General features: G+C 41.0%; 1 protein-coding gene, 1 non-coding gene and 1 pseudogene across 5 annotated transcripts in view; 2 read left to right on the top strand and 1 right to left on the bottom strand.

Moving 5' to 3' along the window:
* The first annotated feature begins 225 nt into the window (after positions 1–225).
* APLP2 (amyloid beta precursor like protein 2) overlaps positions 226–20,872 on the top strand; it is a 72,278-nt gene continuing 51,631 nt past the window's right edge. For all 4 annotated transcript variants that reach the window (XM_029207400.1, XM_029207399.1, XM_029207398.1 and 1 more), the window contains exon 1: positions 226–426. In XM_029207400.1, the coding sequence (XP_029063233.1) occupies positions 322–426 (105 nt within the window). In that variant the 5' untranslated portion in view covers positions 226–321. The remainder of the gene's footprint in view (positions 427–20,872) is intronic.
* On the top strand, positions 11,463–11,569 carry LOC114887861. The gene has a single exon (XR_003791622.1). It is a non-coding gene; the product is annotated as a U6 spliceosomal RNA (small nuclear RNA).
* On the bottom strand, positions 15,871–16,687 carry LOC114886643 (annotated as a pseudogene).

Below are 20,872 nucleotides of genomic sequence, written 5' to 3'. Positions count from 1 at the left end.
GGGGTCCCGGCGGGGGCGGGGCGTCAGCGGCTGGGGGAGGGGCCTGGCGGGGGAGCACGGCTGCGGCGGCGGGAGGTGCGGACCCTTCCGTCCCCTGGTTGGATCTGGGCTGAACAAGGGGCGGTGTCTTGCGGCGGTTCTGCGGGCCAGTATTGGACGCTGGATATGGAGGGCGTGGTTTTGTGAAGTCAGTTCCGGTCGGTGTAAATCCCCCGGGGCGGCGGCGAACGGGCTTCAGATGCTTCTGGGTCGCGGTAGGGAGAGCTCCGGAATCCGAGTGTGTGAGCTTGAGCGCCGAGCGCTAGAGCGACCCGGCGAGGGATGGCGGCCACCGGGACCGCGGCCGCCGCGGCCACGGGCAAACTCCTGGTCCTGCTGCTGCTCGGGCTCACGGCGCCCGCCGCGGCTCTGGCTGGCTACATTGAGGTGGGCACCGGGCGAGCGCCCGAGCCCTTTTTCCTGCGCCCGCGAGGGAGCGCGGCCTGCTGGCGGGCGGGCCGTGGGGTTCGGGCCGGGCGGGGAGCGCGTCGCGTGGGGGCGGTGGGGGTGGTCCGGCGCTGCAGCGGGTCTGGCGCGCCTCCCCCGCCCGCACCTGCTTGGCACAGCGTTTAGCGCTGGAGGTCGGGCTGCCTCCGACGCCGCAGAGGCCAAATGAAAGGCATCGGGGTTGCGGGGGGCGGCGGGCAGCCTCGGCCGCCCCAGCCCCCATCCCGCCCGCGGCGGCGCCACATTCTCTGGGGACCCCGCGCCGCCCAGACGCCCACCCCGCCCTCCCCCGGGACCACGCGAGCCTCTGCCGTGCGCCCTGGGGCGGCCCGCAGCCCGAGACCCGGTGCGGCTGGGCTCGCTCCGGGGGCGGCTGTGCAGACCCTGGCCCCGGGCTGGGGCGGGCAGCGCGCTCCCCGCGGGGGGCCGGAGCTTCCCACCAGGGAGCGGCGGATGCGGCCTTTGTTGGCGAGGTGGGCCGAGCCGCGGGGATGCGGGCGTCCCGGCTCGGCGCCGGGGGAGTGCCGCGGTGCGGGGCGAGCGCCTCTTGGGCTGCACCGGAGAAGCTCCGCAACCCCGCAGCGGGTGTGCCCTCTCCTGCCTGTGTGCCTCTCGCTCCAGATCCTGCGCGCTGGCATCGGGCCTTCGGGAGGAATTGTTAAATATAGCCGTTTGCCTGAGTCCAATAAACAAGGGGAAACCCCTCTCTGCTGCTGGTGTTGCTCCCTTTTGTGGTGGGTTTCAGCGAGCAGGGACGCGGTACCCGTGAATACGTTGTAAAAACTCTTGTCTAATCGTACTTTTTTGGTGTAAGTAGTTTTTCTGCACCTGATAACCCCGTGCCATCTCTGTGCCGGGAGGATGTTCCAGCGCCCGGGCCTCCTGGGTGATTCGCTGGGGTCGGGCCGCGGGGACAGGCGGGGTTGCTGAGGTCCGTGGGTCCTGCAGGGTGGCCTGGACGTGGCCGCTTCCCAGAAACCTTTCTGTTCCTGAGGGAGACGTGGGACTTTAATTTTACTTGCCTTCTCGAAATAGTGCTTGAACTGTCGGACTGGAATGTTTGGGGTGTGTAGTTTATTTCCCCTCTTCGCTATTTTAAAAATTACACTGGATTTCTGCGTGGTTGGCTAATTTCAGAGAGAAGTGAAACTGGATTTGATTACCTAGGCATTGACTGAGAAGTTTCTAATAAAAACCCACAGTTAGAACGTGTTCTTCTGCAGAACGTGTAAATATTTCCACGATTAGAATAAATCTAATCAAGAACGAACCTCCGATGGAACGGCTTAAAACGTTTGTATTCATCCTGCTTAAAGCTTTGATTCTTGGGGGGCCGGGGGGGGGGAGAAGTTTTAAGTAGAAATAGTTAATGTTTATATACGCATGCTTTTAGATTAGGATTATTTTCGTTGCCACACAGTGGTTAGTTGGATTTATATCTGTGGTCTCCAGTATGGTGTCGCAGGGAAGCAAGCTAGATCATTGGGATGGGAGGGGAAGGAAGAAGATTTTGTATGGAACATAGAATTTAACTCTTAGGTCAGGATGTCAAAAACCATTGTTCACACTTTTACCTCACTTCCCAGAGGTACGAGTAACGTCAGGCACTAGTGAATTCACAAAAAAGGGTCCATCAATTTTAAAGTACATCTTCCTTTCAGGTTTAAATGGAATATTAATACTTGATGCCTACAGAGAAAGAGAAATGAACAATATCAGAATTAGCTGTTGTGGATTAAATTTGATTATTACCCACATTATTGTTCAATCGGAAAGTCTGGCTAGACAGAAAGTAGGCATTAGACATTTCCCTAAAATGGTTTTTGAATGCTTTGTTATGAAACTTCTCTTCTTTGGAACTGTGTTTTTGCCCATACTTGCTAAATTACCTTTCAAATGGTTTTTCCTTTTGTGCAAGAGGCAGCATTTCCTTCATATGTATATAATTTGATTTAGTTTATTTGCTTTCAGGCAAAGGACTGCCTAAGCCTTGATGTAGATGAGAATGGCCTAAATCAGGATTCGCTTTGGGATGGTCCTTATTGAGATGAGCCAAAAGGATTCTAGCCAAATCCCTGATCAAATTGCTTGGCACAGAATTATTGATTGGCCAGTCTTGAGTGTTGCTTGGTGTTGACTGAATTAATCTCTTACACCTGTTTAAAAGAAAAAAAGTCTCTGTACTCAGGGTCACTTCCTCTGTTAAATCTGAGACAAGTTCAGTCGTGGGCCTGCTCCCATGTGGGATTCTCAGATGGTATTTGTGCTGAAATTCTGCACTCTGTACAGTGGACATTGAGGCTTCTGAGAGCCAGTTCATTCCACCACATTTTAAAATGGGCCCTTTGATAGTCAATTTTCAGGAAACTCAACGTATGACGTCTGAGGCAGAGGATCAAGAAGCTTTGTGCTGATATTTTTGATTGGTGGTGGAGGGGATGTCACATTATGACCTGGACAGATACCAATGCCTCTGATAGGAACATCAGCCTGTTAACCTCATAACCATGTTAAAATCGTTTGATCAATGTGATGAGCTGAGTTTTGGCAAATCAAGCCCTCCTCTCGCGGGCTTTTGTTTCATCCTTTAAAGCTGGGCTGTCCCACAGTGTAGCCACTTGCAGTGTGGCTATTGTGATTGAGGAATGAACTTTCCATTGTATTTAATTTTAGCTAATTTATATTTAAAAACAAATACTCTATTCGGTGATTGGAAAACATTTATCTGTGTTTGAAACAACTTGGTATGAGTCTGCTTTTTGAACTATTTGATACATTTTATGAAATCTAAATGCAGATCCAGTATTTCTTGTGAAAATTTAGCATCTGAATTGAGGTGTACTGTAGGTGTAAAATGCACACCAAATTTTGAAGACTTAGTATGAAAAAACTAGTAAAATAACTCATTTATAATTTTCATATTGATCGTATTGAAATGATAATATTTTACACATTGGCTAAGTAAAATATATTAAAATTAGTTTCACCTGTTTCTTCTAATTTTAATGTGTCTTCTAGAAAATACAACATATGTAACTCATATCTACTGGACAATACTAATTTAATTTCTTGCTTAAGGTTGGTGCTGCGTGAGTGTTTTTATGAGCACAATTTTTAAATACGTTGCTGTTTTTTCCCCCAATAAAATCTTGCTTGAAGTTGGTCCAGTATGATCTTAAGAACAATTTTGAATATTTTTCTGTTACCTTTTTTCAATTAGAATTTTTATTTAGAAATAACTTCAAACTTACAAAAAATTATAAAAATTGTACGAACAGCTCTTATACCCTTTACCCAGATTCATCAATTTAACATTTCTCCTATTCAGCATTTGCTTTTTCATTCATTTTGTTATTACGTATTTTTTGCTGAACCGTTTTGAGAGCAGGTTGCATACATCATGTCCCTCTACCCCTGAAAACTTCAGTGAGTATTTCCTAAGAACCAAGGAAGTTGTCCTACATAATCTTAGTACAGTTATCAGCTTAAAGAAATTTAACTTTGATACAATACTTTGATCAAGTCTGCTGTCTGTATTCCATTTTGCCAGTTGAACCAATAATGTCCTTCATAGCATTTGAAAGCATGTTTTTGTTTGTTTGTTAAAGAGCTTTAGAATTCTTGGCAATAATATGTGAAGGGTTAATTTTTTTCCAAATATAAAAATCATATTTTTGACTTATCTGATAATTGTTTCAACTCTGGAAAATCAAAACTTAACCTTTCAGGATTCCTTAATTATATTTCTCCTACTGAATTCTTGGGCTTTTGCACTTTTTTTTAAAATAAAAAAATTATATAGGGAGTGCATATTCATTGTAAAAATTTAAAATGCATTTGAACAATAAGAAATGAAAAATAATCTGAGATTGTGTTGTCCAGGGAAATCTCACTGTAAACGTTTTGGTGTGGTGTGTATCCTAGAGCTCTCAGGTACATACATTTTATCAAAGTGATACATAAATTGCGTATTGAAGCTGGTACCTAACAATTAGTATTTTGAATTGTTCTAAAATGAACTACTGAAAGAGAATAGTTTTCTGTGTGATAAAAAGTAGGGATACATTTTTGTACAGTAACTGTAAAGTCTGTGGAGGGAGGCCATTTGAGAATTCAAAATCGCCCATAATCCAATTTTCATGAGTTGTTTTTTTAGTGAGATAAACTAGATTACCTTGACTCTTAATTAAATTTCGTATAGTGTACCTTGATTTATGTCCTAGGATGGAAAGTGAACCATGTAGGCGCATTCAAATAGAAACAAGTTCCAGTCCTTTGTATCAAGTACAACTAATAACTACTTTATTGCCGAGAGAAATTTTCTTACATAAGCATCATAAGGCTTTTTTTAATGAAACTTTTTGAAACATAACTATAGTCTATTTTTAAAATACAACTTTTCATTTGTTATTCATCCCACTAGTGTTTGTTGAACACTGCTACCAGGTTCTGTGTTAGATGCTAAACAGTGCAGTAATAAAAGCAACTGTGCGTAGGGCCTTTTCCGCTGCAGTGCACTTGCGTGATGTGATTTCCAGGCCCTATCCCCAGAGATTCTCATTGAGGATATCTGGGATTCTCATTGTCACAGGCTCCCCAGGGGATTTTTATGTGCAGGTAGAGAAAAACAAACTCCAGTAAACAAAAAGCCAACGGAACTCATTTGGGGACATTATCTTATGTAAGCCCCCAAAAGTCTGGTGAAGTAGGTATTCGTATCCATACCTAAAATGGGAGTCGGGCGAGGCGGAGGGTTCAAGGCAGTGCAGCAGGGCCAGGGTGAAAATTGGTCTGTCGTATTCTGAGTCTGTCGTGCGCTCTTTCTTCTATATCAGGGTGTTTTGGTTGCAGATTTCTTTTTACTCCGGTCTACCTGTTTTCTCCACTATCAAAAAACCTGATGTGAATATTTTCTTTAAAAGAAACTAATTTCATAGATGTTGTAATATTATCATGAATCAATATATGCCAAACTGCTAACAGTGGTTATCTTTGAAGGATGTAATTACAGGGGACTTTGCCTTTTTACATTTTCCATAGGTTTTAAAAAACGTCTAATGCTTTTTAATATAACATGCAAGTTCTCTTTTTTTTTGGCTGCGTTGGGTCTTTGTTGCTGCGCGCGGGCTTCCTCTAGTTGCGGCGAGCGGGGGCTACTCTTCTTTAAGGTGCGCGGGCATCTCATTGCGGTGGCTTCTCTTGTTGCGGAGCACGGGCTCCAGGCGCGTGGGCTTCAGTAGTTGCGGCACGTGGGCTCTAGAGCGCAGGCTCAGTAGTTGTGGCTCACGGGCCTAGTTGCTCCGCGGCATGTGGGATCTTCCCGCACCAGGGCTGGAACCCGTGTCCCCTGCATTGGTAGGAGGATTCTTAACCACTGCGCCACGAGGGAAGTCCCTATCTTTGTATTCTGATAACAAATTTTAAGGAAAGAAACGGTGACCACTTGTGGGGAATCTTACCAAAATCAGTGTATGGGATTATTTGGAAGAGAAAAGGTTACTGGCACCACATTTATGATCACTGGCCTAGTTGGTAGACAAACTATTAGGCAGAGGCTGACACAGTAACCAGTATGACTGGAATAAGATTGTGGTCCAGAAAAAAGTCAATCAGCATTTAGAGTGGGGCACCTGTGGTGTGGGTTAATTGAGCAGCTCAGCACAACCTTTCTACTCTGCCTTCCTCAGCCTCACGCCTCCTGTGGCTGCAGAATGGCTGTTGCAGTTTCAGAGCACGTGCTTTGATTTGATAACGTCCAGGGGATTGTGGGGCTTTCTCAGAGCACATCAGCACAAGACCCCTCAAGTCTTACTGTACAGAATTATATCAGGTGCTTCCAGCCACACCAGTCATGGGTGGGGAGGGGATGGTGGTGCTGTGATAGGCTTAGACTGCACACTGGGTTCTGTTGGAGAAGCGGGCTGTGAATGTTGGGTAGATAGCAACCCAATGTCTGCTACCAGGTCATTTATCTGTTTGGGAGGTTATATAGCTAAGCTGACTGGAAAGAAAAAGAATGAATTTATTCTTACCTAAATGATCTGTGAGTTAAAGGTTTGCTGGTGAAATTGAGACCTCACAGGAACCTCTCAGGTGATTTATCGGGATCTCGGCACGTCCTTTTGAGGGATATTGCCGTCCAGAACAGAAAGGCAGGCATGGAGAAGTATGTGAAAATTTGTAAGGGAGGTAATTAGCCTAGAGAAGAAGAAAACATGGGATTTAGTGTTGGTGAAGAATGTAAGCATTGTCAGATTTTTATATATTGGCTCTGGAAGGCTAAATAGATGACTTACCTAGGCTGAAGCAGAATTTTTACCTGGAGAAATGAGCCAGTAAGAGTGTGAAGAGTATAGGACCCTTTAATTTTGAACATGACCAACATAGTATAGTAAATATATAAAAGATACTCATATCCACCACCCAGTTTTGTTAAATTTTAGCACTTTCTGTATTTGCTTTAGCCTGGTTGTTTTGTTTTTTTTTTAAAGAACTAAAACATCATCAGTAGAGAAATAAAACATTGTTAGGCCTCCTTTGAACTATCCCCCATCCCATTAACCTTCCTTTCCAGAAGTAACTCTTACCTTGAGTTGGGAATTCAGCATTCCCACTCATGTTTTCGTGTTGAGAGAGACCCCTTTCATCTCTCTGGATTCCAAAGAAATTTACCCAGGCTCTTAGAGTTGTAATAAATATTTATCAGTGCAGAGTGCTAGTTGTTTGAGCATATTAGGGTGATTTTAGAAGGTAACAATGTTAAGATATTTGAACTGGAAGTAAGGGTAGCCCTGTGCTCATGAAGGTGCCAAGCACTCAAGGCAACATTGCAGCCCTCTCCACCCCCATCTCAAGCCTGGAATTTTTTGAGCTTTTAAAAATTTAAATACACAAAGGAAAAAAAGTTATAGCTCAGTGTATTTTCATAAAACATACTCGTGTGACCACTGCCAAGGTCAAGAAATAGAACATTCCCGTCCCCCACTTCCCCATCCCCCTCCCTCTCCCCCAACTATTATCCCGACTTCTATGGTGATTATGTCTTGCTTTTCTTTTTTATAGTTTTACCACCCAAGCGTTCATCCCTAAACACTGTAGTTTAGTTTTTCCTGTTTTCTCACTTTATAGAAATGGAATCTTTCAGTATATATTGAGTATCTGGCTTCTTTCACTGAACATGTTTTTGAGGGTCATTTGGATTGATGAGCATAGCTGTGGTTCGCTTGTTTTCACAGCTGTATAGTATTCCAATGTATGAAGAAACCACAATTTGTTCTACTGTTGATGGACATTTGGAATGTTTCTGGTTTGAGGCTATTGAGATAATACTGTCCTCTCTGCTGCTTGCCTTTTTACGCTATTCTTAATGATGTCTTTAGAGGAAGTTCTTAAGTTTAATGTCTAATTCACCCTGAGGACATAGTTATTCTCCTGTTGCCTACCAGGGGCCTTTTGTTTCGCCTGTCACATTTGGAGCTACAGTTTACCTGGAACTGATTGTTGTGTATTTTATTGTTGTGTATTATTTTTTTTTTTTCCGTATGGCTATCCAACTTGCACCATTTATTGTAAAGGTCTCCTTTCCCTTCTGTTCTTCCATGCCACCTTTGTTGTTAATTAATATCTCTGTATGGGTGAGTCTATTTCTGGGCTCTCCTAATCCATTGATCTCTTCTCTATCCCTGTACCAAGTCCACTCTGTCTTAATGACTGTACTTTATAATAAGGTTTTTTTGTTTTTTAAATAATTTTATTTATTTATTTATGTTTTTGGCTGCGTTGGGTCTTCGTTGTTGTGTGCGGGCTTTCTCTAGTTGTGGCGAGCAGGGGCTACTCTTTGTTGCAGTGCGCAGGCTTCTCATTGCGGTGGCTTCTCTTGTTGTGGAGCATAGGCTCTAGGAGCACGGGCTCAGTAGTTGTGGCTCTCAGGCTCTAGAGTGCAGGCTCAGTAGTTGTGGCGCACGGGGTTAGTTGCTCCGTGGCATGTGGGATCTTCCCGGACCAGGGCTTGAACCCATGTCCTGGAATTGGCAGGCAGATTCTTAACCACTGTGCCATCAGGGAAGTCCCTATAACAAGGTTTTATAACTACTAGAGCAAGCCCTTCTGCCTTGGTTGTCTTCAGTAATGTCTTGACTATTCTTTAACCCTTTTCTTTCCATTTACATTTGCCACATTTAGCCAAAAACACTTGTTGGAATTTAGATTCGATTGCATTCAGTCTGTAGTTGAATTGGGAAAAATAGACATTTTTCCAATACTGAGTCTTCCAACCCAGAAACATGGCATATACCTTTATTTAGGTCCTCTCTAATTGCTCTCAGTGTTTATAGCTTTTTTCATAGAGATCTTGTACATCTTATGTTAGATTTAGCTATATAGATATTTGATGTTTTTAAATGCTATTGTAAATGGCATCTTAAAGTTGTCATTTTGTTGTGGTTGTTGAAATGAAGTTGATATTTTCAAATTGATCATGTATTCAGCAGTCTTGCTAAGCTTGTGTACTAATTCTAATAATTTATCTGTAATTTTGAAAATTTCTGAGTATATTCTGTGAATTGTGACAGTTTTATTTCTTTCCTTTTATTTTAAAAAAACGAGATATAATTGAGTATAACATTGTGTAAGTTTACGGTGTACAGTGTTCTGATTTGATACATTTTTATATTGCAGTATGTTTACCATTGTACCATTGCTGCTAATACCTCTATCAAACATAATTATAATTTCTTTTTGGTGGTGAGAGCTATTAAGATCTAGTCTTTTAGCAACTTTGAAGTTTATAAAACAGTATGTTGACTGTAATCACTGTGCTGAATGTTAGATCTCCAGAGTTTATCTGCTGTTTACAAATTTGTACCATTAAACGACAGGCAAGTTTTGATATATAATGTTTGCATTATAATTCAAGTAAAAAAATAGATTTTTCCGTTGTGATTTAATTTTTTTACTCAGGTAATTTAGAAGTACACTTCTTAATTTCCAAAGATGTGGAGATTATCTGGTTGTCTTTTTGCTGTTTATTTCTAAGTTAACTGCATTGTGGTCAGAGAATTAGTCTGTATGATTTTAGGTTTTTGAAATTTATTGAGACTTGCTTTATGACCTAGTTTATGATAGAATTTTTGTTGTGTGCATAGAGAAAATGTTTATTCTGTAGTTGTTACTTCCAGTGTTTTATATGTATTCTGATCATGCTGTTTTCATGTTGTTCAGATCTTTATTCTTATGATTTTTTAAATCTTCTTTTTTTCTTTTATTGAGAAAGGTATGTTAAAAATCTCCCACTGTCACACACACACACACACACACACACACACAAATCTCCCACTGTGATTTTGGGAAAGTTGTTTTTCTCCTTGTTATTCTGACAAGTTTTGCTTTGCTTATTTTGAGGCTGTCATTAGGTGCATACAGATTTAAAATTGCTATCTATTCCTCAGGAATTGGACTTCTCAGAGTTATAGTTTCCCTTGTTATCTCCAGTAAGGTTTTTGCCTTTATCAGTACTTTGTCTACTATTTCCATCTTTGTGTTTTAGATGTGTTTATGGTTGATTTTTCTTTTGTTTACTTAGGAGACAGTGTTTGTCTTTTACTGGAATATTTAGTCCATTTACATTTAATGTGATTGCTAAAGTATTTGGGTTTTCATCTACCTTCATATTTAGTGTTTTTTGTTTGCTCTGCTGGTTCTTACGTTTCTTTTTTTTCAAATTGAAGTGTAATTGACACACAACATTATATTAGTTTCAGGTGCACAACATAATGATTTGATATCTGTATGTGTTGTGAAATGATCACCACAGTAAGACTAGTTAACATCCATCACCACTGATAGTTACATATTTTCATGTGTGTGTGATGAGAACTTTTTTTTTTTTTTTTTTGCGGTACGCGGGCCTCTCACTGTTGTGGCCTCTCCCGTTGTGGAGCACAGGCTCTGGATGCGCAGGCTCAGTGGCCATGGCTCACGGGCCCAGCCGCTCCACGGCATGTGGGATCTTCCCGGACCGGGGCACAAAGTCGCGTCCCCTGCATCAGCAGGCGGACTCTCAACCACTACGCCACCAGGGAAGCCCGAGAACTTTTAAGATTAACTCTCTTAGCAACTTTAAAATATACAATACAGTGTTATTAATTATAGTCACCATGCTGTACATTACATCCCCAGGACTTATTATATTATAACTAGAAGTTTGTACCTTTTGACCATCTTCACATATTTTGCCCGCCCTCCACTCCTCAACCCCCACTTCCCACCTCTGACAATGAGTGATCTTTTCTCTATATCTACAAGTTCAGTGTTTTTAGAGTCCACATATAAGTGAGATTATACAGTATTTATCTTGCTCCGTCTGACTTATTTCACTTAGCGTAATCCCCTCAAGCGGGTTATGTTGTTGTTGCAAATGGTAGGATATCCTTTTTCATAGCTAAATAATATTCGTGTGTGTGTGTGTACACCATATTATTTTTATTCATTCACTTATCAATGGACATTTAGGTTGCTATGTTTATTCCCTTATTTAACTCCTTTGGAGGTGGTTATTATTTTACTTCTCTCTCCTATTACTTTGGAACATATTTGTATAATCTTTTGTTTTCCCTTTAGTGGTTACTTTAGACATTTCAATATCTTTCACTTAATCAGTGTCTTAATTGGTATTTTTGCCCTCCTCCTGCTCAGCAGAAGGTTATTAGAACACTTTAACTCTATTTAACCTCTCTCAACATTTTTGCCATTGTTGTTATGTATGTTAATTTCATTCAAACCCCAGAAGACCTCATACAAGCCATGTTTTATACAGTCAAATGAATTTAGATCAGTGATTATGAACTTTGGAGGCACACTGGTATCATCTGGGGGAACATTTACAGAACACAGATTGTCTGCACTCCAATTCAGACAGATTTCATCAGGGTCTCTTGAGGGAGGGTGTCAAGCATTAGTGTTTCTTAAAAACTCCTCCGGTGCTCGCTTCGGCAGCACATATACTAAAATTGGAACGATACAGAGAAGATTAGCATGGCCCCTGTGCAAGGATGACACGCAAATTCGTGAAGTGTTCCATATTTTTGTACAGCCACCATGAAGAACAGTATGGAGGTTCCTTAAAAAACTAAAAATAGAACTACCATATGACCCAGCAATCCTTCACTGCTGGGCACATACCCTGAGAAAACCATAATTCAGAAAGAGTCATGTACCAAAATGTTCATTGCAGCTCTATTTACAATAGCCAGGAGATGGAAACAACCTAAGTGTCCATCATCAGATGAATGGATAAAGAAGATGTGGCACATATACACAATGGAATATTACTCAGCCATAAAAAGAAACGAAATTGAGTTATTTGTAGTGAGGTGGATGGACCTAGAGTCTGTCATACAGAGTGAAGTAAGTCAGGAGAAAGACAAGTACCGTATGCTAACACATATATATGGAATATAAGAAAAAAAAATGTCATGAAGAACCTAGGGGTAAGACGGGAATAAAGACACAGACCTACTAGAGAATGGACTTGAGGATATGGGGAGGGGGATATGGGGAGGATATGTGACAAAGTGAGAGAGTGGCATGGACATATATACACTACCAAGTGTAAAATAGATAGCTAGTGAGAAGCAGCCGCATAGCACAGGGAGATCAGCTCAGTGCTTTGTGACTACCTGGATGGGTGGGATAGGGAGGAGATATGGGAACATATGTATATGTATAACTGATTCACTTTGTTATAAAGCAGAAACTAACACACCATTGTAAAGCAATTATACTCCAATAAATATGTAAAAAAAAAAAAAAAAAACTCCTCCGGTGATTCAAAGATGCAGTGAGTTTGAAAGCCTCTGATTTAGATTTACATATTCTCTTTGTTATTCTTCCTGCCTTTTGTATCTCTGACCTTCGTTTTGGGATAATTTTTTGTCTTCCAAAACACACTTTAGAATTTTCTTAAGGTTGGCTGGTGACATATATTCTTTCACCAAATACCTGTTTTAGTGCCTTTCTTCAAGATAGGTTCATCGGGAATAGAATTTCTTTCATCATTTTAAAGATCTTATTCTTAATTCTATTCCTGGTCAATATCTTGGTGTTCAGTATTATCAATAGCTTATTGGAATTAACTGTCAGAGTGTTGTTCCTTTGAAGATAGTGTGTCCCTTATCTCTGACTACTTAGATTTTCTCTTTGAATCTGATTTTCAGCAATTTTACTATGTACCTAGGTTTGGATTTTTAAAAAATGTATAGTCCCTTGCCATCCTTGGGGGATTGGTTCCAGGACACCCCTACCCCCAATACCAAAATCTGTGATGCTCAAGTCTGTTATGTGAAATGGTTCTAGTATTTGCATGTAACCATCCAATATCCTCCTGTATACTTGCAGTCATCTCTAGATTACTTAAAATACCTAATGCAATGTAAATGCTATGTAAATAGTTATAAGTATAATGTAAATGCTATGTAAATAGTTGTAAATATAATGTAAATGCTATGTAAATAGTTGGCCCGTGGCAAATTCAAGTTTTGCTATTATGAATTTTCTGAATTTTTTTTCCCCTGAGTAGTTTCAATCCATGGATACACAATCTGAGGATATGGAAGGCTGACTGTCTTCGGCTTGTAGAGCTCCTTGAATCTGTGGTTTGATGTCTTTCATCAGTTTTAGACAATTATCAGCCATTATCTACGTATTTAAGTATCTAAATATTGCTTCTGCCTATTTCTCTTTTCTCTAGGACTCCAAAAACAAACATCGTAGACACTGTTACTCTGTCCTGTGTGTTTTTCCATGCCTCATTTGATAGCTTTTCTTTTGACCCATCTTTTGGCTTACTAATGATTTCTCCAGCTATATCTAGTCTACCATGAAGTCCCATCCATTGAGTTCTTAATTTTAGTTGTTGTGGTTTTCAGTTTTATAATTTAAGATAGTTTTTTTTAATTGTTCCTAGATCAGAGATGAAATTCTCAATTTTTGTCTTTTGTGTCTTTGAACATGACAAGTATACTTGGAGTCTCTGTCTGGTAATTCCTGTGTTTGGGGTCCCTGTGGATCTTTTCTTGTCTGTTTCTGCTGGTTATTTATTCATGTTATTTTGTTTCCTTGTTTGTCAAGTTATTTTTGATTGTGAGCCATACGTTTTATTTACACAAATGCTTATAGATTAATTTAAGGCCTAGGCTAATGTTATACTCCAGAGAATGTTTGATTTGCTTCTACCTGGAGTTTGATGAACTAGAGATCCAGGATCTCTCATTTCACGGATTGAGAGGATTGGAAGTTGAGCTGCAGTCTCTGTGAAGTCCTGTCAATTCTGGATTACCCTTCTAGGTTCAGCCTGCCTTGGGGTACCAACTCCAAACCACTAGTGTATTTTCAAGTATGTTTCCTTTCTCCTCTCCCTCCTGCCCCTGGACTCCAGTCCCTTTCCCATTGGTCCTTACAGGCTGTTAAAAGCACTGCTCAGCTACTCCCTTTAGGATCTTTCATCATCCCCAGAGGAAAAAAGCCCTGTGAGCTATATTCATCTCCTTGGACTTTCATCCTCCTCTGGTTACTGGCCTAGGAAATCTTCGATGTCTTTTTAGGTCCCCACTGCCTTTAACTAAGTGCTTTTTAAAAAATATTTACTTATGTGGCTGCGCTGAGTCTTAGTTGCCACACGTGGGATCTTTGTTGCCGAGTGTGGGATCTTCATTGTGACACGTGAGATCTTTATTTGCGGCACGTGGGATCTAGTTCCCTGACCAGGGATCGAACCCAGGCCCCCTGCATTGGGAGTGCAGAGTCTTAACTACTGGACCACTAGGGAAGTCTCTAACTAAGTGCTTTTGAAAAATATTTTATGTTGCTTTTCTAACTGTCCTCATCAGGAGGGTTGGTCTGAATTACCTAGTTGACCATAAGTGGAAATTAATTCCCTTGAAATCAGATATCTACTGGGAGTTTATAGAGAAGCTGTGTTATTTTAGGTAGTTGGGGAAGAAGAATAGACAAGCAGGAATAGAGTGGCAGATTCTGGTGGTGTTTGGAGTGATAATAACAGTGATAGTTATATTTATGGTGCAGTTAGTATGTATAGTGTTTTACATGTACTCACTGAAACCTTTGAACTACCTTCTGAGACACATACTATGGTTATCCCTGTTTTACAGACATAGGAACCAAGGCGTGGACAGATAAAGTTAACTTGACCTAGGTCACAATCAGTAAGTGATGAACTGGCTCTCAAGTTTGTGCTAACTGGTAGAACAGATGGCCTGGTCAGAGGCCTGGAGAAGGGATATCTCAGGTCAGCATGGGGCCACCAAAGGTTTATGGAGAAGTTACCAAACAGTCAACATTTAGGCAAAAATTTGCAGTACGTGATTCTTAGTAATCAGAAAGTAAAGAGAAAACTCTTCTGAGGTTATTTTTCCATCTTTCTCCACTACCAAACCACTATCAGGTCATGGAACTTAGATTTACAGTCGTTGTACGTTATGACTTGAGTGCGTATCATCTCAGGAACCTATTTGCTACTTCTTACAGCCTTTCATGAAAAAAGACTGAGATTCTAAATTGATGTTTTACACATGATTATTATGGTGACTCTTAGCGTGTATCCTGTGTTAAAGAAAAAATATATGGTCATCGTGAAAAATCTAGAGAACACAGGTAAAGCTAAAAAACAAACAAAACAAAACAAAAAAACAGAAAGAAATTAACTGTGATTTACCATCCAGGTAAGTAACTTTAAAATTTTCCCAGTCTGTGTTCTGGACATCTTTGTTTTTTGAAAGAATGGATTCCCCCCTTATATGTTTATAAGCTGTTTTCCTGCCTTTTGACATATTGAAAAACTTTCCAAGCCGTTAAAATATTTTACAGCATCACTTTTAATTGAATCAGCACCCTTCATGGTTTGGGGCGTTTGAACTCCCTGCATTTTTAAATATGCAATTTCCACCGCTTTTAGTTGCCTTCCATACTCTGAATTTGGAGTACTTAAGCTGATGCACAAATATTTTGAGTTATTGAATGAGAATGCTGCCTGCCAGCCGGTGGTTGGATGTTTGCAGCAGTATTGGAACCGTAATTTGAATACTTTATTGCGTTTTGCCCTTATTTTATTGTTGAGTAGCACATGGTTTGAGGGAGTTGGTGCTTATTGGGTGCTTTCTAGATCTGGAGTCTTTGAACTTAGGTGAACACACAGTGGGCTCAGTTACGTAGAAAGAACTAAGGAATATTTATAAAATGATAGAATTAAGGGTTTTTTTCCCCCATTTTCCCAAGATTAAATGATTATTTAAAAAGCGCACCACACTGTATAGAAATCAACATTTTCTCTCATAATTTTGTGCATCTGGGACTATAGATATGTCACTGTCCCTGCCCCACATCTTCAAATTAACATTCTTAGGTCACAACAATAAGTCTTCTCATAGGGGACCTTCCGGGAAAGCAAGCTATTATCTCCGCTCATATTTCCCTCTTTTTGTAGCATGCACCAGCAATCTATCCAAGAAGAATATACTGGGGAGTAGGGAGGGCATCCACCAGCAAGCCCACGGTTGTTGACAGCCGTAAGATTAGAGACAAGCACAAAGGGATATGTCAACATACTGGCAAAAAAATCCTGTGACAGCTTGGGAATAACTCTTCATTTCATTCATGGTGGAAACCCCACCTTCCAGTGCATAAGTATTGACAAGGTAGGCCAGTGAGTTACAGAGCCACAAAGAAATGCTGTCACCTAGGAGGCGAGGAAAAAGACCTGCAAAAAATCCTAGGATGGCTTCTTCCCGATAGATAGTTGCTAGGAAGTCACAAAGTCCACAGTACTTGGATTCTCTGCCAATGAGTTGTACCACAGATCTCAGAGTGATCACGTGGAAGGGATGTATGATGAGAGTAGCAGCAGAATGAGCCATCACCTCTCGAGTTGTCTCCTTGATAACTCGGTCAAAGGAAGATGAAACTTCTTTCTGTACATTTCCAGATCCTGACTCCTCAGCCTTGTCACACTCCTGGTAATGCTGTAAAACTTTACCATGGACCACAGTTCCAAGGACCCCTGAACACAGTCTTGGAGTTAAGCCTGTGAACAATCCATGCTTCCCACTGATGCTCGCAATTGCTGAGCATAAATAATGAGAGGACCAGGAAGCTGATAAAATTGCTGCCCAAAAAATATTTCATTCTGTTGTTGGAGGAAGAGGCTCATATCCCACCTGGATGAGCACCTTCATGTACATGAGTGGCTGGGACAGGATGGTGAGACCAGAGCCCGGGAGCACCTGACTGGTTGCGTCCGCCATGATGGCACCCATGGACGGACAGACAGATGGAACCACCAAGTGACGAAGCTGGTCCCGGATCACGTGCCAGGGCCGCTGGCTTCACTGGCCCGCCCGCGGTGCGCCTAGAATTAAGTTTTTAAGGATAATTTTTTCTTAAAACACTGGAAGTAGTTGAGATTTGTATAAATTATTAGCTTTCTAGTGACAGAACCCCCCCCCCCCCCCCGCAAATAACGTGCATATCTTTGAACTTGCCCATCTTTTCAGGGTTTTATGTAAAAATAAGAGTCTTCTAATTCTGTCATTTATTTGTTTATAATTTACATTTCTAATTTTTCTTTAATGCAAACAGTATGCAGTAGATATCTCTTTTTTATCCTTTTAGCTGTATCTCAGATTGACATTTAAAAGAACCTTTGGGTATAACTTGTTCCAGAGTTGAAGACTTTCCCTGGTAGCTGGTTCATTTGAAGTTCTTCATGGTCATCATTATTGGCAGACATTTATTAAGTTACTGTATGCAGGGCACTGCACAGAACACATAGCACACAGCTGAGGGCAGCATATATTGGGTTGGCCAAAAAGTTCATTTGGTTTTTTCCGTAAGATGGCTCTAGTAGCACTTAGTTGTCTTTAACTTCATTTGAAACAGTTTTGTTAGATTGTATTGTGACAGCTGTCATATGAGTATGCCTTTTTTTTTTTTTTTTTTTTTTTTTTTTTGGCGCTACGCAGGCCTCTCACTGTTGTGGCCTCTCCCGTTGTGGAGCATAGGCTCTGGACGCGCAGGCTCAGCGGCCATGGCTCATGGGCCTAGCCGCTCCGCGGCATGTGGGATCCTCCCGGACCGGGGCACGAACCCGTGTCCCTTGCGTCGGCAGGCGGACTCTCAACTGCTGTGCCACCAGGGAAGCCCATGAGTATGCATTTTTAAAAAATTTATCAAAATTGGTGAATTTTTGTGTAGCCGTTTTAATATTGAAGATGGAAGAAAAAACATTTTCAGCATATTATGCTTTATTATTTCAAGAAAAGTAAAAACTGAAATGCACAAAAAGATTTGTGCAGTGTATGGAGAAGGTGCTTTGACTGATGGAACGTGTCAAAAGTGGTTTGTGAAGTTTTGTGCTGGAAATTTCTTGCTGGACGATGCTCCACCGTCGGGTAGACCAGTTGAAGTTGATAGCGATCACATAGAGACATTAATTGAGAACAATCAGTGTTATACCACTCGGCAGATAGCCGACATACTCAAAATATCCAAATCGAGCATTGAAAATCATTTGCACCAGCTAGGTTATGTTCATCACTTTGATGTTTGGGTTCCACGTAAGTTGAGAGAAAAAAGCCTCTTGACAGTATTTCCGCATACGATTCTCTACTTAAACATAATGAAAATGTTCGGTTTTTAAAACAAATTGTGATGGGTGATGAAAAGTGTGTACTGTACAATAACGTGGAACGGAAGAGATCGTGGGGCAAGTGAAATGAGCCACCACCAAGCACACCAAAGTCCAGTCTTCATCCAAAGAAGGTGATGTTATGTATATGTGGTGGGATTGGAAGGGAGTCCTCTATTATGAGCTCCTTCCGGAAAACCAAACGATTCATTCCAACCAGTACTGCTCCCAGTTAGACCCACTGAAAGTAGCACTCGACCAAAAGCATCTGGAATTAGTCAACAGAAAACACATAATCTTTCATCAGGATAACGCAAGACTGCATGTCTCTTTGATGACCAGGCAAAAACTATTACAGCTTGGCTGGGATGTTCTGATTCATCTGCCATATTCACCGGACATTACACCTTTGGATTTCCATTTATTTCAGGCTTTACAAAATTCTCTTAATGGAAAACATTTCAATTCCCTGGAAGACTAAAAGGCACCTGTGACAGTTCTTTGCTCAAAAAGATAAAATGTTTTGGCATATGGACACCAAGGGGGGAAAGCTGGCGGGGTAGGGGTGCTGCTGGTGGTGGTGTGATGAATTGGGAGATTGGGATGGACATATATACACTAATGTGTAAAATAGATAACTAATAACCAGCTGTGTAAAAAAAAATACATCAAAAAAAGATTAAAAGTTTTGGGAAGATGAAATTAGCAAGTTGCCTGAAAAATGGCAGAAGGTAGTGGAATAAAACGGTGAATATATGCCACGGAGCAACTAAGCCTGTGCGCCACAACTACTGAGCCCACATGCTGCAACCACTGAAGCCCACGTGCCTAGATCCTGTGCTCCGCAACAAGAGAAGCCACCACAATGAGAAGCCCACACACTGCAATGAAGAGTAGCCCCCGCTCACCGCAACTAGAGAAAAGCCCATGCGGCAACGAAGACCCAATGCAGACAAAAATAAATTAAAAAAAAAACCAGTGAATATGTTTTTCAGTAAAGTTCTCGGTGAAATGAGAAATGTCTTGTTTTTACTTAAACACCCAAGGAACTTTTTGGCCAAGCCAACTTTTTGGCTTCTTTTGTTGATCATCCTAAGATGATCAACAAAAGAAGCATTTTAGGTGGTTGGAAAAATGACAATCAACACTTCTCCAGTCTTTTGAAAATAGATTATTTTAATGTAGCTTATCTTTTTTAAAGAACCTATTTATAGGGTTTACTTCCAGGTATTTACCATTAAGTTCCTGCTTTCAGTTCTTTTGGGTATGTACTGGAAAGTGGAATTGCTGGATCATATGGTAATTCTATGTTTAACTTTTTGAGAACTGCCAACCTCTTTTCCACAGTGGCTGCACCATTTTACATTCCCACCATCAGTGGCAAGGGTTCCAATTTCCACACATCTTGGCCAACACTTGTTTCCTTTATTTTTATTTTTTTGGCTATGGCAGCAGCAGGCCCCCTTTATTTGTCAGAGGTTCTCATCTCCCGAAGGGAGGCTGAGTGTGGGTTGTCATTTTGTCTTATACCCCTGTCTGTTCTCTGTCATCTAGAGGCACAGAGTTTTCAATGCTTGTTGAAAAGCGGAGAAAGTTGGCTTGAAATCACCTCTTGCAGTAACGATTTATTACTCATTTTCAAGTGAATTGCAAACTACATTTCATAGCAGAACCTTCGCTGATTGGCTGGTTGACTCTGCCATGCCCCTCACCCCTTTTGAAGAGGATTTCTGCTTAATGCTGTATGAATGTTTTTCCTTATAACAACTCTTTTTTTCTTCCCTCTCTGTCCCCCTCTCTCTCCCTCCCCCTCCGTGTCTCTCTCTCTCTCTCTCTCTCTGTCTCTCATAGCAACTCTTTAAGAAAAATGATTACTTGAGGCTTGATTAGCTGCCTCAGGATCTACATTAATAAAATATCCTGCTGGGCTGTTGTTTTGAAAAGATTAATCTTGTGAATTGATACAAGTCATTGAGACTCAGTGTTGGTTAGTGTTGTTTTTAAACAATGGAAATAGTAGTCAGGACAGATTAAAATCAGATTAAAATGTTTTAAGTATTGATTTTGAAAGATTAAATACAAAGCACAGACTCAAAGCTGATGAGCTCCCGGCCAAGCTGAGCCATTACGTTTGTGTGGGTGTGTGATGAGTGAAGAAGCAGACTTGTCACAGGATGGCGGGAGTTAAGGCAGATTATAAATCCAGCACCAGTCCCTGGACGATTGGATCCTCACTAAAATATCCCCATGGTGATCTGATACTAGGCGAGCAGCATTGATGCCTGTCTCTGAAAAGCTATAGAAAATAAAATAGAACATAGACTCTGAGTCAATTTGAGGTAATGATGTTTGTTTCAGTTAACATTAAGAAGGTAATGTTTTAGCTGTACCACTTCTAGCATCCTTTTTACTTGGTAATTTGTGAAGATAAATTTCTTTTGGATATCACATCAGTATTTGGAACATTTTGGAGTTTTATGGGAGAAAATGTTTGGAAGAAAGCAAAGAGACAAAGAAGTGATCAGAGAGGTAACATGTCCTATACAAATACAGGATCTCGATTGCATCATTTTATACCAGCATAGGTAGGGTTCGTTGTTGGCCAAGTAAAATATTATCATGTTAAATATTACTGAGACTAAGGTGTGGCTTTTGTGATGTTATGTGAGGGTTACTATTAGTCTTATGTAC

The sequence above is a fragment of the Monodon monoceros genome, unplaced genomic scaffold (genome assembly GCF_005190385.1).
Source record: "Monodon monoceros isolate NGI ecotype Baffin Bay Population unplaced genomic scaffold, NGI_Narwhal_1 Super_Scaffold_7, whole genome shotgun sequence".
Classification (NCBI taxonomy): Eukaryota; Metazoa; Chordata; class Mammalia; order Artiodactyla; family Monodontidae; genus Monodon; species Monodon monoceros.
Note: the sequence above shows the minus strand (reverse complement) of the source record. Positions and strands in the feature narration are given on the sequence as shown.